Source organism: Rosa rugosa, chromosome 6 (assembly GCF_958449725.1).
Source record: "Rosa rugosa chromosome 6, drRosRugo1.1, whole genome shotgun sequence".
In the NCBI taxonomy this organism is placed as follows: domain Eukaryota; kingdom Viridiplantae; phylum Streptophyta; class Magnoliopsida; order Rosales; family Rosaceae; genus Rosa; species Rosa rugosa.
The window spans coordinates 38,984,801-39,007,343 of NC_084825.1; the positions used below are offsets into that span (position 1 = coordinate 38,984,801).

General features: G+C 37.2%; 1 protein-coding gene and 2 non-coding genes across 3 annotated transcripts; all 3 read left to right on the forward strand.

Moving 5' to 3' along the window:
• The first annotated feature begins 2,272 nt into the window (after positions 1-2,272).
• Positions 2,273-8,669, forward strand: LOC133716760 (uncharacterized). The gene is made up of 3 exons (XM_062143422.1): positions 2,273-2,380; positions 8,028-8,150; positions 8,383-8,669. Exons 1-3 carry the CDS (start codon positions 2,273-2,275, stop codon positions 8,590-8,592), a joined length of 441 nt encoding a protein of 146 aa, XP_061999406.1. The 3' UTR covers positions 8,593-8,669.
• Positions 8,670-11,320: 2,651 nt separating this feature from the next.
• Positions 11,321-11,414, forward strand: LOC133719112 (small nucleolar RNA Z157/R69/R10). The gene has a single exon (XR_009850840.1). It is a non-coding gene; the product is annotated as a small nucleolar RNA Z157/R69/R10 (small nucleolar RNA).
• A 145-nt stretch (positions 11,415-11,559) lies between these two features.
• LOC133719120 (small nucleolar RNA R11/Z151) lies at positions 11,560-11,647 on the forward strand. Its single transcript, XR_009850848.1, has one exon. It is a non-coding gene; the product is annotated as a small nucleolar RNA R11/Z151 (small nucleolar RNA).
• Positions 11,648-22,543: the final 10,896 nt, after the last annotated feature.

Sequence of the window (22,543 nt, forward strand, 5' to 3'; positions counted from 1 at the left end):
TTTCGCAATCTCGCCGATCTTTTGGGCAATGCAGGCATAGTATATCAGACTCGGATTTGAAATCATTGATCGTTAGAGAAAAACCCAGAACTTGAGGATCGAATCGGAAATTCTAGGGGCTCGAAAAATTGGGGTCTTTTTTATCTAGAATCTAAGCATTTCGAATTGGGATATTAGGTAAGGAAATTGATGTTAGGAATTTAGGCATCTAATTCAGGGAAAACAAGGGTTGTAAACTGGGGTTGTTGTGTCAATATAATTTGGTTTATGGTAATCGGAGTTTGACTACTGGGAGAACGTGATCGAGTTCATCTTTTCTGGGAAAGAGTTTTCTGGGTTTGGGTTGGGGTTTATCTTTTCTAGCTAAAAACCCTATTCTACCCTTCATTTTATGGATAATGGCATAATCACTGACGGGGTTATTGACATCGTGTATAAAAAATTGGTAGGGTTTATAAGTTCGTGTACTAAAGTTTAGAATTTGTAATTTTATGTATAGAAATTCATAGTGGGCCTAATTTCATGTACTATTTCTAAAATTTTTCCTATTAGTTAATTAGTAGTTATCCCAATTACTTCTCATTTTGCATATACTAGTACTACTTATGCTTTGTATTTTTCTTACTTTTAGTTAGTACTGAGTGACTAATTATCTCGATCAAGACGGTGATGAGTTTTGTGGCGGGGGAAGAGAAAGAGGGCAAGGCGAAAATACCTTGGCAAAATAGAGGAGTTAAGGGTGTTATTTTCGGAGGGTACTAAAAATATGTCAGGGATTAATTTTGAGGTATCAATGTGATAGTTTTAAAATGTTGGGAACCAAAGTGTCGAATGACCCGAATTTTGGAAACTGTTTGTGACATTTGCTCACCACAAAACGGTGTCGGCAAATGATTTGTTTCTCTTCAGTGAAATGTTTTTTTTTTTGGATGAAAAATTGGGTGACAATCCATTAAACGTAAAAGTATGTAACCATACACAATGACTACCCCTAAGATGGCATGACATAATTTTATCATTGTCTACTCACTAATATAAGCTTGTATTTTCAATTGCGGGCAAATAATGTTTTGTGCCTAACTAACTGTCTTTCATTTAATCAAAAAAAAAAAAAAAAAGCACTTTCATTACATCGATCACACATTGGAAAAGTTCTCATGAAAGTAAAGATAAACAAAGATTAATAAAATATTTTTTAGATAGAGAAATAAGTGTGCAATTATTCAATAAACAAAAGAAAGATTTGACCACGTAAAAGTACCTAGCTGACACCTATGAAACTAGATGATCATTTGGATATCGAATTAGACAAAATCAATGATGAACCAAATATGTCATACCTGAACCGTTCATGCTTAGAATTGTAAATTACAGTTATGAACGCCTTAACGATTAGCTATTTGGCTAAAAATTTGTAGAATTGATTTATTCGTGGAGTCCTAAGAACTGAACAGTGGAGATGCCATTATGTGAAAAGTGAGTCCCATAAGAGATCCCTAAAAATGGGAAAAAAATGGATCCCTAAGTGGAAGGGCCATATATATATAGAGAGATTTTAAATACACACCCCTAATCACTTAATACACATCCCTATTATTTTATATTTCAAATTAGATTTTGTAGGTAGGTTAAATGACCAAAACAGACATCTATGCATTAGAAGAAGAAAAAAATAGTCATATTTTCCTTATATTATTCTATTTAAGTATTTATGTATAAATAGTTAGATAAACACAAAAATGGCCTCCCAATTTAATACAAGAATAAAGTTAGAAACTATCTAATTTAATTTTTCCTTAAATAAATTGTAATTAAATGAGGTTAGAAACCATAAAATTTAGAATTTCAAAATCAATGGCATTAAATATTTTAAAAACATATCACTTTACTCCCATTTTTTAGTTAACTTCCTTTTTTGTTCTAAGAGTTATGATTAATCAATTTATTTTCTAATAGAAAATATCACAGGTGAAAAAACTTTGTAATTGTTAATTTGTTTGGTCCCTCTAATGACAACTTTTTTGTTCCACTACTGTGGAGAAACTCAGGGGCGGATCTATTCACAGGCTAGGATGGGCTTGAGCCCGTCCGAGATTTTGAAGCCCAAAAAAAAAAATTAGATGTGAAGCCCTGAAGCCCAGTCACTCTCTCGGTCTCTCCCGAGTCCCGATTCCACGCAGTTGCTCTCTCCCACTTCCTCCTCCTCTCGCCAGTCGCCGCCTGCGGCTCAACCGGCTCTCCCGACTCCATCTCCGACTACACCAGGTAGTACATGACGACGTTTCTGGGCTACGTCAGGTCGAATTGGGTGAATGATTCCGCCATAGTCAACGGGTTACGCGCCAACCCGGACTTCCGACTCCATCTCCGACTACACCAGGTACTCTTTCTTTTTCGCTCGCTATCTGATTCTGAATCTAGTTCCTCTTAATCAAACCGATTCGTTGCTGATTTGATTCAGTAAAATTGGGGATTTTGTTGAAATTAGGGCTCTAATTGACTGATTTATAGAGGATTGCCTGCAGTAGTCAAATCAGGGTTAAGGATTGATGTGAAATTCATGTTCGTAGGTTGTATTGGATTGAAGATTTGGTGGATTGAAAAATGAAGGTTGCGGTCAAATTCTCTTGGTCTGGAAATCTGGTGCATTCTCTCCTTCTCCTTGTTTTGCAAATATGCAATTTAATGTTTAATTGATGTGGGTTTAAATGTTTAATTTGATGTGGGTAAGTGGGTTTGATACTGTGATTAATTGATTGTTTTCTTATCAAGGTCCATCAGTGGCCGGTGGAAGTGAAAGATCAAATCTTTACTAACCCAACATTGAATTATGAACTTTTGTACCAAAACCAAGATGACTCAGTTCAATAAATGTTATGAAAACACAAATCAATCTGCAAACCCAGAAAAATGAGAGAGAGAGATAAGTAACTGTTGGGGTCTTGGGTCCAGGTGAGCTGCATCTGGTATTCGCAAATGCAAAGGTAGCAAAACATATTAGAGTTTAGATAGTAATGTACACATATATCTACTCAAGTATTTATAGTCATAGGAACATTAACACACCAGTCTCTTGTTAACGATAAACAGAAACCTCAATGAATTAAACATAAAAGACTGAGTTATTTTTGCTGTGCAATTGTTGTGGGTTTAAATGTTTAATTGATTATTTGATTCAAGTGTTGTGCTAATCAAGTTTGTACTTCAAACAGGAGGTTTCTTTCTGTTTGTTTTTTTGTTTAATTGTGAATGGCACTATGATTCTATGAATTGGAACTACGAACTGGAACACAAGGGGATTAAGTGAATGGCAAAAGCTTGAGTCTACTGTCTTCCGAGGTGCTTTTTTTCTTTTCCTTTCATTGTGCATCAGTGCATATAAAATTGTGGCTTTTTTTTTTGTTTAAGAAATCCAAGCCCACCCAAGGTTTCAATCCTGGATCCGCCTCTGGAGAAACTACTGATGTAGTTTTGGTTGAATGTTCAACTCATAATTTTATACTTGATTAACATGGTGTTTGGTGGATGTGAGCTCAAATAACACAAAACCTATTTATATGCATCTATTGAAAGGGAACAACAATAAATTTTTATGGATTTCTCAATAACAAACACAAGTAATCAATATGGTCATTTACAAAACATCAATGTAACCCTAATATAGTAAAAAAGTAGGATATTTCATGATTTTTTAGATTAAGGATATTTTAGGTACTTTGGGTTGTGTATTTAGTAAAATATTAGAATAAGAAATTAAATGAGTAGTGTATTAAGTATGGAGTGTGTATTTAGTAATTAGGGGTGTGTATTTAAAACTTCTCATATATATATATATATATATATATATATATATATATATATTGCTTTGTATGGAAGACACCTTTTGATGAATGACTCGTCACCATTAATATATTCTGTTTTTGATTTTTTTTTTTAATGAGAAGGGTGTTAATCCATTAATAATAATAAATAGGTAACAATATATCATGACTCACCATCTGCGAGCTATGTCAATATAGAGCTATGTCAATATAGAACTAGATGAAATTACCCTAGCATTGAGCACTATTAACAAAGACAATGTTATGGTTTAATATCAAACTCCACCATTATTTATGGGTGGTGCTATTCGCACACCCATTTTCTCTAATTTATTCATAAAACCCTAGGACCACCCTATGCAGAAAGGGCTTCCCTAGGGTTATTGCTAGCAGTCAAAACACAAAAAAAAAAAAAAAAAAAAAAAATCCAAATAGCCTCAGGTTCTGAAATTAAAGGTGGTGGAGCCTAAGGGGAGAGGGCAAGGCCAAGTCTTTGCTATCTTGTCTTGAATTGCATTTGTCTCAGAATCTTGATTCATTCAGAAGTTTTTCAGTGTAAGGGAAGGAGCCTAAATCGAACCCCTTCTGTACAAAGAAATTCTTGGATGAGACAGCGGACGTCAGAAATTCTTGTGAATTATGCGGTTGATGGATAACAACAGAAAACTGTTTCAAAAGATGCTTTCGGTGACCTCCTACACCACGATCATAGCAACACACGCCATAATCTTTCTGAGGTGGACAAAAATGCTTTTTTTCCAAGAGTTTGCCTTCTTCTTTCTTAGTAGAATATGTCTTAATTGCCAAAGCTTAATACTAAATCCTAGGTCCAACAAAAGTAACAATATCCCTTATTTGGACCCAAAACGAGCATTTTGGCCAGACAATGCGTGTCTTGGAGAAATTGAGCCAATGTCAGTGGCTCAAGCTATATATTGTCGACAAGTTCGAAATATATTATTTAGAGGCTAAATAAAGCTTACCTGCATAATTATGGAAAGAAAAGGAAATGATGGAAGCATGGAAATGAAAAGTCAACTTTAGCACATTTTCCTACTTCGGCTAGGATAAATCGAGTTAAACAAGGAAGGAGGGGCGGCAGACTAACCAAATGAAATCCAAATAAGCTAAAACTTTCCAGATTAATTCTAGACATCCCAAGGATCATTTCTTATGAAGAGTTCCAGAGCTAATTATGAGTGGAAAGCCTTCAAACAATCAGTCCAATTTTCTGCATAAGCAAAACTAGAAAACTGGACCTGTAAGGAGGCCAGCAGCATTTCCGGCCAAACCACATGGAAGAAATCTCTAAAAATTTTCCACAATGATCTACACTCATTGTGGATCATTTGATATGAAGAAGTTGAAGGCCCATTTTGAGTTCTTAGTGGAGATATAGCTGCAGAAAAATTGGAGCAGTAAGTGCTTAAACCTAACATTCCATTAGTGTTTTAAGTGCTCAAACCTAACCCATCATGATTTGTTTAAGGCCAACCACTATGGCTTGGTAGCCTATATATAGAGGCTACAGCAAATAACAATGGACAACACAATTCAACAACAATCTCTAAGATTATCCAAGCCTCTCTAGAGCAACCCCTCTCTAAGAGCAACTCCTCTCATTCTCTTACCGGTGATCACACTCTAGTCCTAGTCTTCTCAAGAGCCGACTGTCAGTGCCGCCAAACACTCTGTCAAAGTGCTTCGGTCCTAGTCTCCTCAGGAGCCGACTGTAGTACCGCGACCACAACGGTTACGGAACCAGCTAAGCAAGGGTAACGCCCTCACAAACCAGCTAAGCTAAAGTCACGCTTTGGCAAGTTCTCTCTACTTCCCGGTGATTTCGCTCTGCTCGACCTACAACGTTGAGTATCGACTTGGTGACACAAGATAAAGTCCTCACCACGAGGCACAGAAGACCCCCACGACGAGGTTGGTGTTCTCCTCGTCTACAGTCGCTCAAAAGAAGTCAGGTCAAGGGACACCCCCGAGGACCGCACCCGAACGATGCTGGCACGGCTGCGCAGAAAAAAGACTGTTGACCAGCTGCAACAAAACTGGAGCCAAACATCCCTAACAGCAAGTTAGGCCCAATGCCCAATTCTAAAATAAGAGGACACAGACCTGATCCGTCTCCAACATCCTTGAACACCACAGCACCGCCCCTTACAATATTGCTGTCTCCTGCCAAGCTGCCATCCGAACCTTGGACATATCATCACCATGTAGCCTCTTGTACCACCCGACAAAGATCCTCCATAGCATCCTCTCCATCGAGTTAGCACCAAAGTAATGAGATTGGATCAGAGATAGTTACGTTCCGTACCTCGATTTACTAGTCATTTGAATGGTAAACGACAACTATTGTTACTTTTTACTCCTGTTTCGAACTTTTAGTGGACCAAAAAAGTTGACTTTTTATTTCATTTTTTATTTGAGACAATAGTCTTCATACAAGCTATAGAGGAGGTTGAACCGAGTCCGTAGACACGTGACACGTTCAAATCGGAGTTCATATGCTAAAGTTATGGTCAGAAAACTAAAGTTACTGTTTCAAAAAATTTACTATATATAGAATAGAAAATCTCACTTTGGAAAGTTCCTATTTTCGGAAACTTACCCAATTACACGATTCACTTTCTCTCTCTCTGACCCGTGAACTCGACCTGACCAAGTTTCATTTTCCGGCGATTTCCCCTTCGTCCAGCGACGGATTTGGACGCCACTGGTCCCATTCAAATTGCTTCTCCTTCCTCTACAACTCTATGGTGGTCTGATGGCTCGATTTGAGCTGCAGACGGCGTAGCAAGGCAGAGATCTTGGTGGCAGCGCTGTTTTGGGTTCACGGTTGGTTCTCTGTTTTTCGGCCACCTCTGGCTGAGCCATCGGTCGAATTTTGAAGCTTGTGAAACGTACATCAATCCCTCCAAGTGGCTTGAACCAAATCGAAATGTTGGAGTACGAATCGTGGATTTGAATTTTTAGGGTTTTCTTTGACGTTTCGAGGTAAATTCCAGCCAATTGGTTTTTATTCTGACTTTGTTGTAGTTTTAAGAATGGTTGGGGTTGTTGTAATGAAGATTTTGGCATATGTGATGCCACCCAATTTGGGGGGTTAGAGACGGCGACATGTGGGCTGTTGATGGCGCGTGGGGCCGATTCTGGCCTTCTAATTTGTTTGGTTGGGTTCCTTGTAACATGTAGAATTTGTAGGTATGAATTTGGTGAAAATAGGAGGAAGTTTGGTATTGATCAGACACTATGCGAATAATGTCTTCAGACGACACACTTCAGACGACAAAATTCTTGTTTTCTGTCGTCTGAATTTTTTAAACTTCTTTAGACAACATATAAATTAATTCTGTTGTCTAAATAGCATGAGAATCCATACTGTTTTAGTTTTTCTTGCTTTGAAAAATTCAGACGACAGATAACTGTCGTATGAATAAACCGAGAATTCTCACTTTCAATTGAAAAAAGGGAAAATTTCGCAAATAGTACACCAAGTAAAGGCCACTAATAATTCTTATACATAAAGTTCCAAACCAAACATTTCGGTACACGAAATCAGAAACTCGACCCACTATCAGTACACGACGTCAATTTTTGATACCAAAATATCAATTATGCCCTCAGTTCTTTTTTATTTTTTAATAATTTTTTTTTTCTGTTATTTTTTTTTCCTTCGTTTTTATCTCTTTCTTCTTCCTTCTTCCGGGCTCACTCCCTCGCTTCCAACAACGCCGCCCTTGCCCTCCAATTGAACACCCATTCCTCCACCCGAGAACAGGTTCTGCTCTAAATTTAGTAGCTGGGTTTTTGAATTTGATTGTGATTCTTGTGTACAACTCTGAATTGTTGCATATCTTGTTCAAAGTTTGGATCTTTCTTATCTGGGCGTGTTGCTTTTACTTCGAATTAGGAGGTTTCTCTATCTGGGTCTTTGATTTTGAAGCAGGAGTTAGATTTTCCCATTGTTTTTCTCTCTCTCTCTCACTTCTTCTCACTCTAAAAACTCTCTCTCTCTCTCTCTCTCTCTCTCTTTCTACGAGACAAATTGTGGTGCAGCTGTGGCTATTGCAAATTGTGTTAAAGTTCAGGGATTTTTCCTTGTTTTTGGTCCTGGTTGAGTTTCATGGTTGTAGGTGATCAGTGCCTTTTTATGTTTCCTTTGTTGATATAGTTCCTGTTTGTATTTGTGGACAGGCCCAGTTGAGAGAGGTGACATTGCAGGAGGAAAATGTTGCGTATGAAAAGGCTATATCAAATTGTGAAAGTAAAATACAAGAGAAGATTGAGGAAGTGGAGTTACTTAGGAGGAAGTTAGAGGTGAGATTTATGGTCCTACAACTTATATTTGTAACTCAGCCAATATTTAGTCATGTGAAAAGTTCCCATGATGCTTGGAACTGTGTATCTGATTGGTGTGCCTTCTACTAGTGATTGTAATTTGTAATTTAGAAGTTTAGACTTGAAAAGAAATATGTCTTATAATGTTGAGGATATGCGTTGTAGTTAAGTTTTAAGCCAATTTGTTGAAATTGATGAATATTGTTATCAGGAATTGGAGGACACTGAAAAGAATTTGAGAGATGAGCTGGAAAATGCACAAACAGCATTGGATACCGGTCGATCTCGCGGATCAGATGAAGCTGTTGGCAACTCCAAAACATCAGTTGAAACTGGAGATGACATGGAATCATCAAAGAAAGCTATACTAGACAAGTTAGAGGAGAGGAAAAGAGAATTGGTTCGTTGCTCTTTCTTTTGATCTTAAAATTTTCTCACATCTTGTTCTTTTTTCAGAGTGCGTGTGCACCTGTGTTATCTTATTTTGGTGGCTGAGAAGTTAACAGAGGTGGGTGAGCTCGGGCTTCTTCTCAAATGAAAACAGAGGTGGGTTTCGTGGAGCCGGAAGAAGGAAGAAGAAAGAGATAAAAACAAAGGAAACAAAAAAATAACAGGAAAAAAAAATTATTAAAAAAAAAAACTGAGGGCATAATAGACATTTTGGTGTCAAAAATTGACGTCGTGTACTGATAGTGGGTCGAGTTTCAGATTTCGTGTACCGAAATGTTTGGTTTGGAACTTTATGTATAAGAATTATTAGTGGCATTTACTTGGTGTACTGTTTGTGAAATTTTCCCTTGAAAAAATAAGACGACAAATTTATGTTGTCTGAATGAAACGGGGAAATTACTTCACCTTGTGTGTCCAAAACTTGTTTTTTGTTACCATGTAAACTTATCATCAATTTGCCTTGACATGTCCGTGTTTTTCCCACACTTGGTCAAAAAATCAAAAACACCTTCTCGCGCCTAGCTCTCTCTCGACCCAGCAGCAACCCTAGGCAACCCGCAACCAAGAGGAACAACCCAGCAACATCCCATCCATTACCAGCAACCCAACCTAGATTCCCTTGATTCCTCTCCATCAGAAAAGACAGAAGATTCCTTTGCACTCCCCGAACTAGGTTTTCCCAGAACTGGAGTTCTTCGATTTCAAGAGCTGGAGTCCAAAGTATTCAGTATTGTTAATTGCATGGTAAGCTCGTTCTTCCTCTTAGGGTTTTGACTTCGATTCATTTTGGATTTTAGGGTTTTGTTGGGATATTGATTTGGGGGTTTTGCTAATCTTCTTTGAAATTATATTGGGGCATTAAGGATTTTGTTGATTTACAGGTTGGAGGTGACTGAAATGGAATTGAATTTTACTCAGGTTTAGGGATTTGGTACTGGGTTTTTGGATTACCTTATTGGTTTATTCTTTAATTCGATTTGGGTGTTTATTAGCTATAACCTTTGAATAAAATTTGCTTAAACTTTATGGGTATTCTTCAAATCGTTTTGAGCTGGACTCCGATTCGTCGTCGTTGTACTGTCTCCAGCTCTGAAGCCGTCGCTGCTAAATGACGCCAACAATTAGGCTCAGGGTCAGGGTCTGCCGTCGATGGATCCTCAGGATTGCTACGCAGGGGAGAGGGCCGTGAACGAGGTTGAGTGTGGGTTCGTTGGCAGATTTGGGCTGGGATGAGAGGAAGTAGAAGGAGGGGGAGTGGTGTTCTGTGATTGTAATATGGATAGCTTCTCTGTTCAAAATTCTCCATGGTTCATACTCACCTTCCAAGGGCGCTATCTTGGATGATTCTAATAATGGTGGGTGTTCTGCACGAGCGTTTGTATTTTACAGAGTGTTTTTTTTTTTTTTTTTTTTTTTTTTTACTATTGGTTTAGTATAATGTGTTGTTGATATAAAGTGGTAGTGCCAAGAAGAGAACTGCATTGCTGGTTGTTGCCCACCCAGATGATGAGTCCATGTAAGCATAGCTTTACAAATTGCTTTATCATGTTTCAAGTCCAATTGGCATTAGTTGTGGCTGACTTCAGCTGAGTGTCTTTTTAATGTAATTTATGTTGCGGATCTTGAATGATGGGATGGTATGAAGGAGAATTTCTCTTCATCGTATAAACATCAGATTGCCTCTTATGATGCCCTTTGATTTTGATGTCTGCATATATTTTCAAAATTGATTGTTATCCTTGATGATTAACACCACTAGGTCATCTGAATGGAAAACAAGTTCTAACGACAAGTGTATCAATTACAAGCACACAATTCTGACCTATTTATAGAGATAGTTAAGGTCATATGACAAGGGAGTTGATGACAAATATACTGCAGTAAGGTCTTCATTGGTTTAGGACAGCTTTAATAGAACCTAAGTGCTATATGTTGGTTATCTGTAACAACTATGTACTCAAGTGCTGAATGGTTCTACTCAACTATGTAACTACTACCTTTTTGGATACTATCTTGAGTCTATAATAACTTATTCTTAAATGGATTAAATACTTGTTACTCCTCGTACTTTTCCCTGAAAAACAGTTTGGTCCCTCGCCTTTTAAATTAAACTGAATAGTCCTTATTCTATCAAATTCTCATATAACAAGTCCAAAATGATCCGAAATGACTATTATGCCCTTCATTTCCTATTTTTATTATTATTTTAATTTTTTTCTCTATTTTTTTAATTTTTCTCCCCTTTTTTTTATATTTTCTCTCTCCCTCCTTCTCTCTCTCCCCTGACCTCTCGCTCCCTTTCTCTCCCTCGACCTCCCTTCTTCTTCTCTTCCTCTGCAACCACCGGAGAACACCAGCGCCGCCCTCTCCTCGGGCTCCCCCGCCTCTACCACCGAGAAGCTCCAGAACGCCATCCGCCTCCTCGAGTCCCAGCTCCGCTCCGAGGTCCTCTCCCGCCACTCCGACCTCCTCTCCCAGCTCTCCTCCCTCCAGCACGCTCAACCACCGGAGAACACCTGCAACCTGATGGCCACCTCCCCCTGATTCAACCCCTCCATCCCTAGCTCCAACGCCTTCATCTCTCTGACCCAACCGCCTTCACCACTACGTTCGCCGCCGGACAATCTAAGCTCGGCTTCCGCTTTCCAATCGGAGCACTCGCGGCTGTCTCCGGCGGAATCTCGTATATCTATTACCCCTTGGCTGTGATGATATCTTTTGTGGACTAGAGTTTATGATCTGGGCTCTTCTCCCAGGACTTGATTACAACCCCTTGGCTGTCTGAGCACCCTTCATCTCTCTTCTCACTCAATCTAGTTTGAAAGTTCTTGTTTTTAAAACTACCCATCTTTGTTTTTGTGTTTTAGCACTTCAAATTCCAAAGCTTTTGATTGTGTTTTAGCACTTCATGGTGTTTCTGGTTACATGAATCTGAGTGGAGCTTATGATGAAAAGTTTAAATTATCTTAGCGGATTTCAGTGAGGTCTTAGGATCAATGATCTGATTGTTACACACACTGAGGCTCAAGTTTTATGTATTTTTTCTATCTTGTTGTGTTTAGAAGCGACAGCCGCGAGTGCTCCAATTGGAAAGCGAAAGCCGGGCTTAGATTGTCCGGCGGCGAACGCAGCGGTGAAGGCAGTTGGGTCAGAGAGATGAAGGCGTTGGAGCTAGGGATGGAGGGGTTGAATCAGGGGGAGGTGGCCATCAGGTTGCAGGTGTTCTCCGGTGGTTGAGCGTGCTGGAGGGAGGAGGCGGGGGAGCCCGAGGAGAGGGCGGCGCTGGTGTTCTCCGGTGGTTGTAGAGGAAGAGAAGAAGAAGAGAGGTCGAGGGAGAGAGAGGGAGCGAGAGGTCAGGGGAGAGAGAGAAGGAGGGAGAGAGAAAATATAAAAAAAAAAGGAGAAAAATTAAAAAAATAGAGAAAAAAAATTAAAATAATAATAAAAATAGGAAATGAGGGGCATAATAGTCATTTCGGATCATTTTGGACTTGTTATATGAGAATTTGATAGAATAAGGACTATTCAGTTTAATTTAAAAGGCGAGGGACCAAACTGTTTTTCAGGGAAAAGTACGAGGAGTAACAAATATTTAATCCTTCTTAAATCCTTTGGCAGAGATTACTGAAGAGGAAGTCGTAAGTCAGGGCATTGACCTGGTAAGATAATCTTTCTTAGCACTTCACCTTCCACTATCATTTATGGACTCATGCATTTCTAGTTCTCTTCTTTTTCTATGTGCAATGAAAATCTTTTAACGGACTCTCACTTATATGCACGCCTGATCTTGTTTTAATCACATTGTATCTCTAAGGCTATATTTGCTAAAGCCTATTTCATTAGCCTGTTGCATGACTAGAAACATTGTTTCCATTCTATTGTTGGTATTCTAGTTAGGAAATCATTTTTCGCTTGACTGTGTTTTTATGCGTTAGTTTGTTAAGGAGTATTGATGAAAGGAAATAATAGTATTATCTATTGCAGCACTGATAGCAATAGCTCCTGCATTTCATTTCTGTTAACAATCATGTATCATTTTCACGAGGCCTAAGACGCAGCAGTAGTGCAGTCAAGTAGTTGTTAGTTTCTAGATTGCTTCATATCTTCTCTGTTGTATTAGCATCCATTGATGAGCTTTTGGAATTGATAAGCTTTTGGTTGGGAGTTGGGACTTGTAGGTGATTAGGTTTCTTTTAATCTCCTAAGCAGTCATGGATAAGTGCTAACTTCTTTTGGAATACTGCAGAAACTGCCCTGCAGCACAGCTCTCTTTGGTATTTGTTTTACCCTACTTACTGATCTTCAAATATACTGAAATTTTGACGTGTTTCTGTTCTGTTAGTTAAAAAAGGATCTGGAAAGTTTCATCTTATTCCGAAGCAAAGTGAATTGTCGGTGATTCTTTCAAATTTGGTCTGCATTTGGGAAAGTTCCAGCATTTTTTATGTATCCTCTGATTTTCTGTTGAGATTTGAACTCCTATTGAATCATTTAACTTCTGGTTTTTATGTATATTGAATTATGCATTTCAAATGGTTGTTTCAAAACTGATTTCATGTCAATTGGACTTGCAATGAATTTTTGGTGAATTTTCTAAGTTAACCATGCTGCTGAGAATTTTTTATTTTTTTTTATATGACTCCTGCAGTTCAGTCAGATTGTGTTCATCTTTTTCCTTCCTTTCCTAAATCCAAATTTCATGAAAATTCAGTATGTTCTACCTTAACATGTTTACTATGGGTCTGCAAAAGTTCATGTTCATGGCTGTACAAATGAACTTTAATAAATTCCCAAAGCTAAGTTGTTCATGCCTTAACATTCCAGTTCACTTATGTCTCCCTTTTGATGTGTGATGCAGATTGCTTTGACTCTTTCGTGTCGATTTTACTGGGAGAGGAGAGCTTGCAGATCGCCATGTCAATTTCATATATATAGATTTCTTTGGAGTAATATTACTCTATAATTATTTGTTTTTGGGTTAGAAGTAGTCTAGTTTTGCTTGGTGTTCTCTTAAATTATGTTATGAATTGGCTTCAAGCCTTTTGACTTTGATGATATAACAAGCCTTGTGTATTGTTCCAAAATGAATGATGTCCATATGGTTAACAACCAACACAAGATTACAACATCTGTTGTCTCAACATGAAAATGAACAACTAAGTCATACCAAAATCTGTTGTTTCTTGTTATATCAAACAACAGAAGTAACAAGTTATCTATATTTCAAATGTGCTTCAAACAACAGAAGAGTGAGTTTCTGAACTCAATCAAACTACATAACTACATGATTACATATAGTTTTATTTTCTATCAGACAACATAAAAACTTAAAACTGTGGTTGGAATACAAGACAGAAGACATAAAAATAAAGTCTTACAACTATTTAGACGACAGATGAGCATAATTTACCCAATTATAAGTGATTTACAAACAACAATTAAATGTCGTTAAAAATGCATTCAGACAATAGATTGTCAAACAAATCTTTATTTTGGTAACTTCAGACAACATATAGATGTTTTCTTATTTGTTTTCAGATGACAGAGGTTTTATTAAAACTGTAGTTTGTACCTCATTTCAACAACATTAATGTGTCGTTGTATGTGATTAGTAACTACAGAAAGTTCCAAATCTTTCAAAGTTGGGTTGTTCAGATGACAGAGCCTTGCGAAACTTCTATAGTCTGAGTGAGGACAGACGACGGAGGATATTTGTCGTCTGATGCCATAAGAGATGACAGCTGGATACACTACAGATAATCTGCATATCAGACGACAGATATCATCTGTCGTCTGAAGCTATTATTGGCATAGTGAGAATTTCTGAAATTTCGGATTTTCGGGTTGTAATTCGAGGAGATCCTATCGTTGGATCGTCTTCATTTTTCATTGGAATGTGAAAATAATTAAGTTGGCGAAACCTTGGAGTTTGGGTTGATTTCTGATGTGATTTCGGATATCCAACAAATTACTTGTGCGAGGGGTTTTTGGTTTTCGTTTTAGAATTGTATTTAAAATTTGAATCGTCGTTTACGAATTATAATTTTGTACAGGACGAGATACTGACCCATTGCTCGACGAGGATCCTCATACTTAGCTACATAAGCTGTATACTGTGAGTAGACACTTTATTTTAAAATAATATGCATGCAAGAATCTTTTTAAATATCTTATTATTTATATGAGCATATGATTTGGTTTCAGATTATGAATTGAGTTTAGATTATTGACTTAATTTCCATTATGACTTTCGGAATTATTTTTACTTATTGGTTTTAAATGACATGGAGCTTTCTGATGAATTTTCAAAATATGTTTAGTGATTGAATTATGAATTTTCTTTAGTCTCGCATTTTACTATTTAACGATTTGAAAAATCGTGTTTTGTTTATTAATGGCATTATCCTTTTCTTTGTTCATGAGAATAGTCCTAGTTGGGATTCTTTGAGTACGGTTGGGAACCACATTCGTGGTTTGATTTACTATTGTCGTTAATGCGAGATTTGGGAGAAGCTTTTATGATTTTCAATTTTCATATGACTTGTCGTGATCATATTACCATGCTAGCATGTTGTTGCGCCTTTCGAGGCGATGTGACTAGTACCTCTGCGGCGGAGTCACGAAAGCCCAGTACCCTATCCACCTCTGTGGCGTAAGGTACAGGAATATGGGAGTACTTTTGGCCTGAGAGGCCCTTACTCGAGCCTGGGAGGCTCACTTGTATGGCTGATACATTTTTCCCCTCGTTTTAGTTTTTACTTGACTAGCGGGAATAGTTCGATTTTACTTGATTAGCGGAGTTGGTCCCTTTTTACGAGTTATCAGAGTTTTCAGTTTCCTTACTTCGTGGATTGTGACTAGTAGGGCTACTCGGTTTTCTTGAGCTAACCCTATTCGAATTATTCTTCTTAAAACTTGCATGCATTGGTTTTAAAAGTATTTTACGGGAAAGTGATAAGTTCTAGAATTTTCCCTTTTATTTTGATATTTATTTTCATCCACTACTCATACTAACGTTTTTCATTTACTTTCCCTTGGGCGCTTCGTTTTCAAATGCGCAGTTCGAAGAGTCATTGTTCGACATTAGTAGGAGTTGAGGCATATTATCCACATCTGCTGTCGTCATCTTGCTATAGGTTACCTATTTAACCTACTAGTTATCACAATTGTTCTTGTCTTAGTATGCTCTGATTACATTGGGATGTTGTTTTAAATTGAAAGTATTTTTTTTTAGGGTCTATGACCTGACTATGAGTGATTGTGGCAATTTTTGTAAAACAAATTGTGGACTTTGCATGTTTGATATCTTTTGTTTTGGGAATAGCTATTGAGATGTTTTACTTGGTTGTGGAGTTATTGTTATTTGGGAAGCAGGGTGGCTCCAGAAGAAGAAGGTTGGTTTGTTAGAAGTGTAAACGTGTTTTCTACAGGTTTTGGGTAGTATATTTTTAGGGGTAACTCTGCTGAATTTTTGGCAGAGTTCTTCCTAAGGTGAGCCTCGCAGGGCCTGCTCGGGTTTCAAGGTGAAATTTGGGGTAGGTCTTGTCAAAGATGGCATACTAGATTGTTGCCCAGTGATGGAAAACAACAACTTGCTTACCACCATGGTCAGAGGCCGACAACACCTGCCCCCTAAAGGAACCAAAGCATGTTGAACCTGGGAAACGAAACAATACCCCTCACCATGAAAGGCAAGACAAACTGGAAGCCACCTCGTGTTAGATGACAACCAGAGACGCATCTCAGGGATGTATCAAAGTCGATTCGACCATTGATCAAGCCAACGTCAAGGTTTCTACTCTAACGACATGAGGGAGAATACGAGAGCATTTTTTCTAATGTTGTTAGTATAAAGTTTAAAACTTAACTCTTTTTTTTTATGTTATCTTATTTATTACGTGATTTAATTTGGTGCCAAAATGCAACTTACACACAATAAGAGTACAATCATCAAAGAATTGGGAAATATTTAAGCTCAGAATTATCGTACCACGGGGATTGAAAAGATAACTTTAATCCTTGGTTGTACCGATTACAAGTCACTAAGAATTTTAAGACCTAAAAAATAGCACCAAGCTAGTTACATGCCCGACTCGGAACAACCACGCTTAAAATGGGTTAAGAGAACCACAAGTAAATGCAGAAGCTCACAACCAAGTGATATGGACAATGAAAGTGATTTTGTGAAAGTTTATTTTGATTTTGAAAATTAAATTGGCAATTGAAAACTAAAGTTGCAACTAAAAATTAAGATAAAAAAAACTAATCAACAAATGAAATTTAGGTCACTACGATATCTTCTTATCGAAATTTAATGCACAAATATGTTCTGACAATGGTCATTCAATTCATAATAGCATCAAGAACTGTACCCAAGACTTTTCAAGGCTCATGGGTCATTAGATTCCATAAATGATATTCCTACTCCGTATCAAGGGCCGTAGAAACTCAATTTGGATAATCTAGAGCCTTGTTGCTCTAATCGCACTAAAAGGCGAAGAGTTTTAGAATAAAGGTTCTCAAGCTAGCCAATGTAGCAATCGAAATTGGTATTGTAGCTAACCATTTTCTAAACTAGTGTCTTAGCTTTAATTAGAGAGGTGCTTAGACTCCCTAATTTGTTCTGAATATGCTCAACTACACATTTAAGAGTTAATCAAGCTCATAATCATGCATCTAAGTTAAATATTATAGATTAGAACACATGCCATATATAAAATTGATAACCATTACATTAAAACATATTTATTATATAAATTCATGTTATGGCTCAAACCCTCGTTTCCTAAATAGCTACTCACTACTCATCAACAAATCAACAACAATATACATCAAATTAAAGAGGGAAAAATGGAATCAAGTAAGAAGTCACAAGAATAAATTACAATTGCTATGGAGCAAATATGATAAGCCTTGATTTATAGCTTCTCACTTTTATCCAAACTCAAATTTTGATTGTAATGAAGCCTTTTAATGCTCTTTGAAATCTCTTGAAAAATTGATGAGGATTTGATGGTGGAAAAATGAGGAAAGAAAAATGGAAATAGAAATGGGACTGGTGACTGTTGTCGAGAGGAGAGAATGAATGATGGGATGTAGGCTCGTCTCAAGCTTGAGAGATAGAAAAAGGGTATTAATGATTGTGATTGGGACGGCGGGTGAGGGAAGGGAAGGAGGAGGGGAAGGGAATTGAATGGATAAGGGGCCATGTGTGAAAGCCTGAAAGGAAAAGCTGATGGGATTTTTGGTTAGTTGAAATGGGGAATACGTGCAGCACATATTGCCAAAACATTGGCTAACAATTATCTATACTATTATTAAGAGAAGATGTATTGTTAGTCAAAATAAAATTTTTTGACAGATTTAACCCGAAAGATTAGAAAACTTTTAAAATAAATTAAATCACAAAGGGTAAATATGACAATTACAAAATAGATTTTTATTAAAAAAATTATCCCACAACCTCCACTTTTCTCTCCCACTATTTTTTCTCTGAAATAACTGTTTTATTTCATTTATTTTTTTAATTTTCTTAGAAAAAAAAAAAACTATTACACATACAGAGTAGGCTAGTGTTTTACTAATCGATCCTTGAAATGGGGAACACGTGAAGCACATAAACATTGGCTAACAATTATGTTTAATTAATCAATCCTTGAAATGGGGAACACGTTTTTCGAGAGGTAAGCTTCTTGCTGACACTATTACGTAAGCTTCTTACTGATGTTATTACTTCAACTGGCCATCGCTTGCTGTCTCCTAAAATTTGGCTCCACCGGCTGTCTTCTTCTTCCCTCCCTACTATTCACTGTTTTTTATGTGTATTTTTACTCTCTGGGTCACGAGCACAATGTATTTCGTGCCCTGGGTCGCTATGTGTCACCCTGAGTCACTTTCTGGGTCACCCTGGTGACCTGTAAGCTGACTTGGTGACCCAGATCTTATTGGAAACTGTGCCTGTGACCCAGAGAGTGAAAATAAACACTAAAAAATAGTGAATAGTAGGTGACCTGGTAACCCAACGGGTGAACTTGCTTTAAAGTAACGGAGTCATGCTCTGTTAAGTAATAGGACAGATGTCAATATTTTAGAGACTTGACAAAATAGGGACAGATAACTGTTTATCACTCTAATTAAAAATAATAAATGCTTAGCAAATGCAGACAAAAAGAGTTAGACACGTTATAAGATCGAAAACAGTTGGTGGTTGAAGAAAGGAAAAAACTTCGCTAACCAGCCCTGGTCAGCAAGAGCTGCCCATAATCACTTTACACGTAGGATACACCCCTTTTTGTCTCTTCCTTTACCCTATATCTCATAATCTACTGCAGAATTACCTTACTTACAATTTTTAAGGAAATGTAGTGGGCCCATATTTGAGTTTGTTTATCATAATATGTTTCAGCTTTAAATCTATCCTCAATGCTCAAAGGTAAACAGTTGAGTTTTCACTATTCAAAATTTCTATCATCATTGACAGACTTGAATTAGTTGCTATCTGTAACAATACTGGCAAAGAATTAAAGAAAGAAAGAGAAAAGCTGAGAAAGTTGAAACATCTTAGAGAAAATCTTAAAAGAGAAACTCCAGACTACTGAAATATTATTTTTAGAATTCAAGAAAGAATCTATAAAGTTGAGCAAGAGATTGAAAGTCTCTTATATATGCTTAAAGAGGAACAAAAACCTCTGGATTATTTGAGCATTGGTTAGATCCGCAATTCACTGGTATCAGAGCTTGTAAAGAGCTCAGCAGGGGAATCCCCTATGGGGACAATGTCTGATTTAATAATAGAAAGACTGAATTCTCTATTAAAATCTTCTGATGAAAAATATCAGATCCTGCAGAAGGAAATATCTAGATATCAAGAACATCTAGAAAAAATTCCTATTATAATCCACCAATTAGAAAAATTGGAAAACAAACTGGATTATATCAAAGAACTTCCAAAAACGGAAGAAGAAAAGCTAACAAGTGTTAGTAGAAAAATCAATGAACAGCAAAAAACGCTGGATTCTATGAAGAATATACTGAAGGACAAGAAAATGCCTACAGTAAAAACAAAGAAAGCTAATGGATTCAAACCATTAGAAAGACCAGAAAAGAATCCTGTTCCAAACATGATCTTTCTGGATCCCTCAACTAGTTCCACTAGTATTCGGTATGAAAAGCTGAAAGAAACTCGAGATGTCAAGTTGATGAGCATCTTTGGAAAAAAAAAAGGAGTACAACTCCTAAATGCTGAAGAATTTGAATACAACGAAATCGAGCATGAGGTAAAAAACGCCTCAATTCCAAAGCTAGATTTCAAACAAATCTACAAAAAGGGAACATTTGACCTGATGGATAGCCATCATTTCAAATTACTGGAAATTACAACCCCCTCCACAACAGGAGAAACCGATCTACTACTGATCACTCCGGCTGGAGTTGCCAGAGCAAAAGCAAAAAATTATCAATTTATGCACATTGGAGCAGTCCAAGTAGGCATAAAACTTCTTGCTCGAGAAGGCATAAACTGTTCAGTTCTATGTGTCTTACAAGACAATAGACTAACAGATTTTTAAGCTAGTCTTTTGGGAACCCTTGAAGCATCTCTGTGCAACCAAGTGACATATTTCAACTGCTTCCCAAACTTCTCAACCAGCTTGAAAGATGCAGCTCACTGTCTAAGGCTGAGAGTCAAGACAGATGGCATATCTATGAAAAATGATATGCAAGAATTGGCAATAGTATATAGGATATACAATAAACTGATGAGTACCACAGTAGAGCCAAAGACAAGGATATCAAATATCCCTGGTCTTACTACTAGATTCCTCACCAGTCAAAAGAACCATTCACAACAGATCCATAAGGTTACTTGGAATGAAGTAACTTTCCCCATTTAATGGAAATTATCTGGTCCGAAACTACCAGCAGAAAGTGCAAAAGCAAAAATTTATGAAAGTAGAAAGACTGGAGAAATCAGTCTAAATTTTGAAAATCACAGAAAAAGTGATGCCTGTCTTGAGAATATCAGGATAAACAAAAATCTTCTCAGAAGAAGCTACAGCACTAGAGAAGCTAGTGTTAGTGGGACAAAAAACTCTGAAGAACCATCAGAGTCCATCACTGAAGAAGAATTAGAAGCTGATCTAAACAGACCAGTCAATATGCTTAGAGCACAAAAGCTCTATGATCTCTATGAAGAAGCAGAATTTTGCAAAAATCCTGAACGGTTAGAAAAACTAATCGAAGAAATGAAAAGTTTCAAACCAAGAAAGGAAAGAAAACTCCTTCCCTACCAAGATGTTGAAATGGAAGAAGGAGAAAGCTCCAAAACTTTCATCATTAGAGAAAAGGGAAAACTAAAACTCCCTATACAGAAAGCCCCTACGGGTAGAAATGGAGAAAGAAATTCTCAAAGATTTGTCCCAGAGGACAAGATACCCAGAGTACCAATTTCCAATTATGGTATCTGGTTAGATCTAGACAAAGCTCTAGACAAGATAAAAACTCTTGACCAATGGGTAGACAGCCTGATGATGGCATCTGCTCTTACCTTTGGAAAATTTGAAGCTCCTGATCTTCAGATGTACTTTGAAACTACTCTCACTGGAGTAGCTAAGAAGTATTATTTCTCTTTCAAAGAAACAGCCAGAGGAAAAGAATGGCTGGAAGAAATCAGAACTTCTAAATCTCCGTATGATTTTGCAGTACCCCTGTATGATCAGTTCTGTGGAGACCTTTCGAATCTGAGTGAAAAGGCTAAAGAAACGACCAAATCAAATATCTATGCACTCAAAATCTGTGACATGAGATATTTTGAAGAATACTTGAATGAATTTCAAGAATATTACTGTACAATTGGTGAACTAGAAAATATTGATCTAGTCAACCTGTTGCACAGGAAACTCCCTGAACCATGGAGAACAGCTGTACGAGAAAGCATAGCAGAAAAACCAATTGAAAGATTTTCAGTTGGAGGAATTGCCGACAGAATCCGGCAATTACTGAAAGAACAATGCAAAGCCAATCTTAGAGCAAAGATGGCCAAGAAACAACTCAAAGGAGTTGAAAATTTCTGTTACGGAATACTGGATATGCCAACCAACTGGGGATGTCATGAATCCAGGTTCTACAGAAAAAAGAAAGGAAAATATTACTCTAAAAAATTCAAAAAGAGTAATCAAATAAAAGATTGGAAATTCAAGAAAAGTTCCAATTACAAGAAACAACAGGAAGAAGATCCAAAAAAGAAATTCTTCAAGAAAAAGAAGAATACTCTTCAACATAAACAACCAAGCAAGAAAGCTTGCAGATGTTGGTTATGTAAAGCTGAAGGGCACTATGCCAATGAATGCCCGGAAAAGGGTAAAAGATCTACTAAATCTCTTTTTGAAGAATATGAGCAAATAGTAGAGACAACAAACATAAAAGGCTACGAAATAGCCTATTTTGATGATGAAGAAGATGACAGGTCAGTCTATTTTGCCTGGTCTGAAGAAGAAGAGTCATCTGAGTCTGAGACAGATTCTGAAGTAGAGTACTTCGAATCCAGACAAATGAATATATTGAAAATCAAAAACTGGGAAGAAAGCAAGACAGAATCCTTAATGTCTTCTTATCAGGTGAACCCTGGTACATTCGTTTGTGACTACTGCTTATGTCATGAAAAGAATGGTCTCCCTATGTTTTGTGAAGAGTCAAAAAAGACTTATCACAAAGAATGCTTCATAGCAGAAGCAAGAAGAAAAACCAAGAATGGCATTGTCAGCCAATTGGTTGAACAAGAATATGAAGAATATTTCTCTGAACAAAAAGAGAAAAAGGTAGAAGCCTTGTTCCAAGAAATCATGGAACCTTCTCCCTCAACAAAGAAGGAAGAAATCATTGATGAAGAAAAAACCGATGAAAATGTTGAACTGGTTGAACCACCA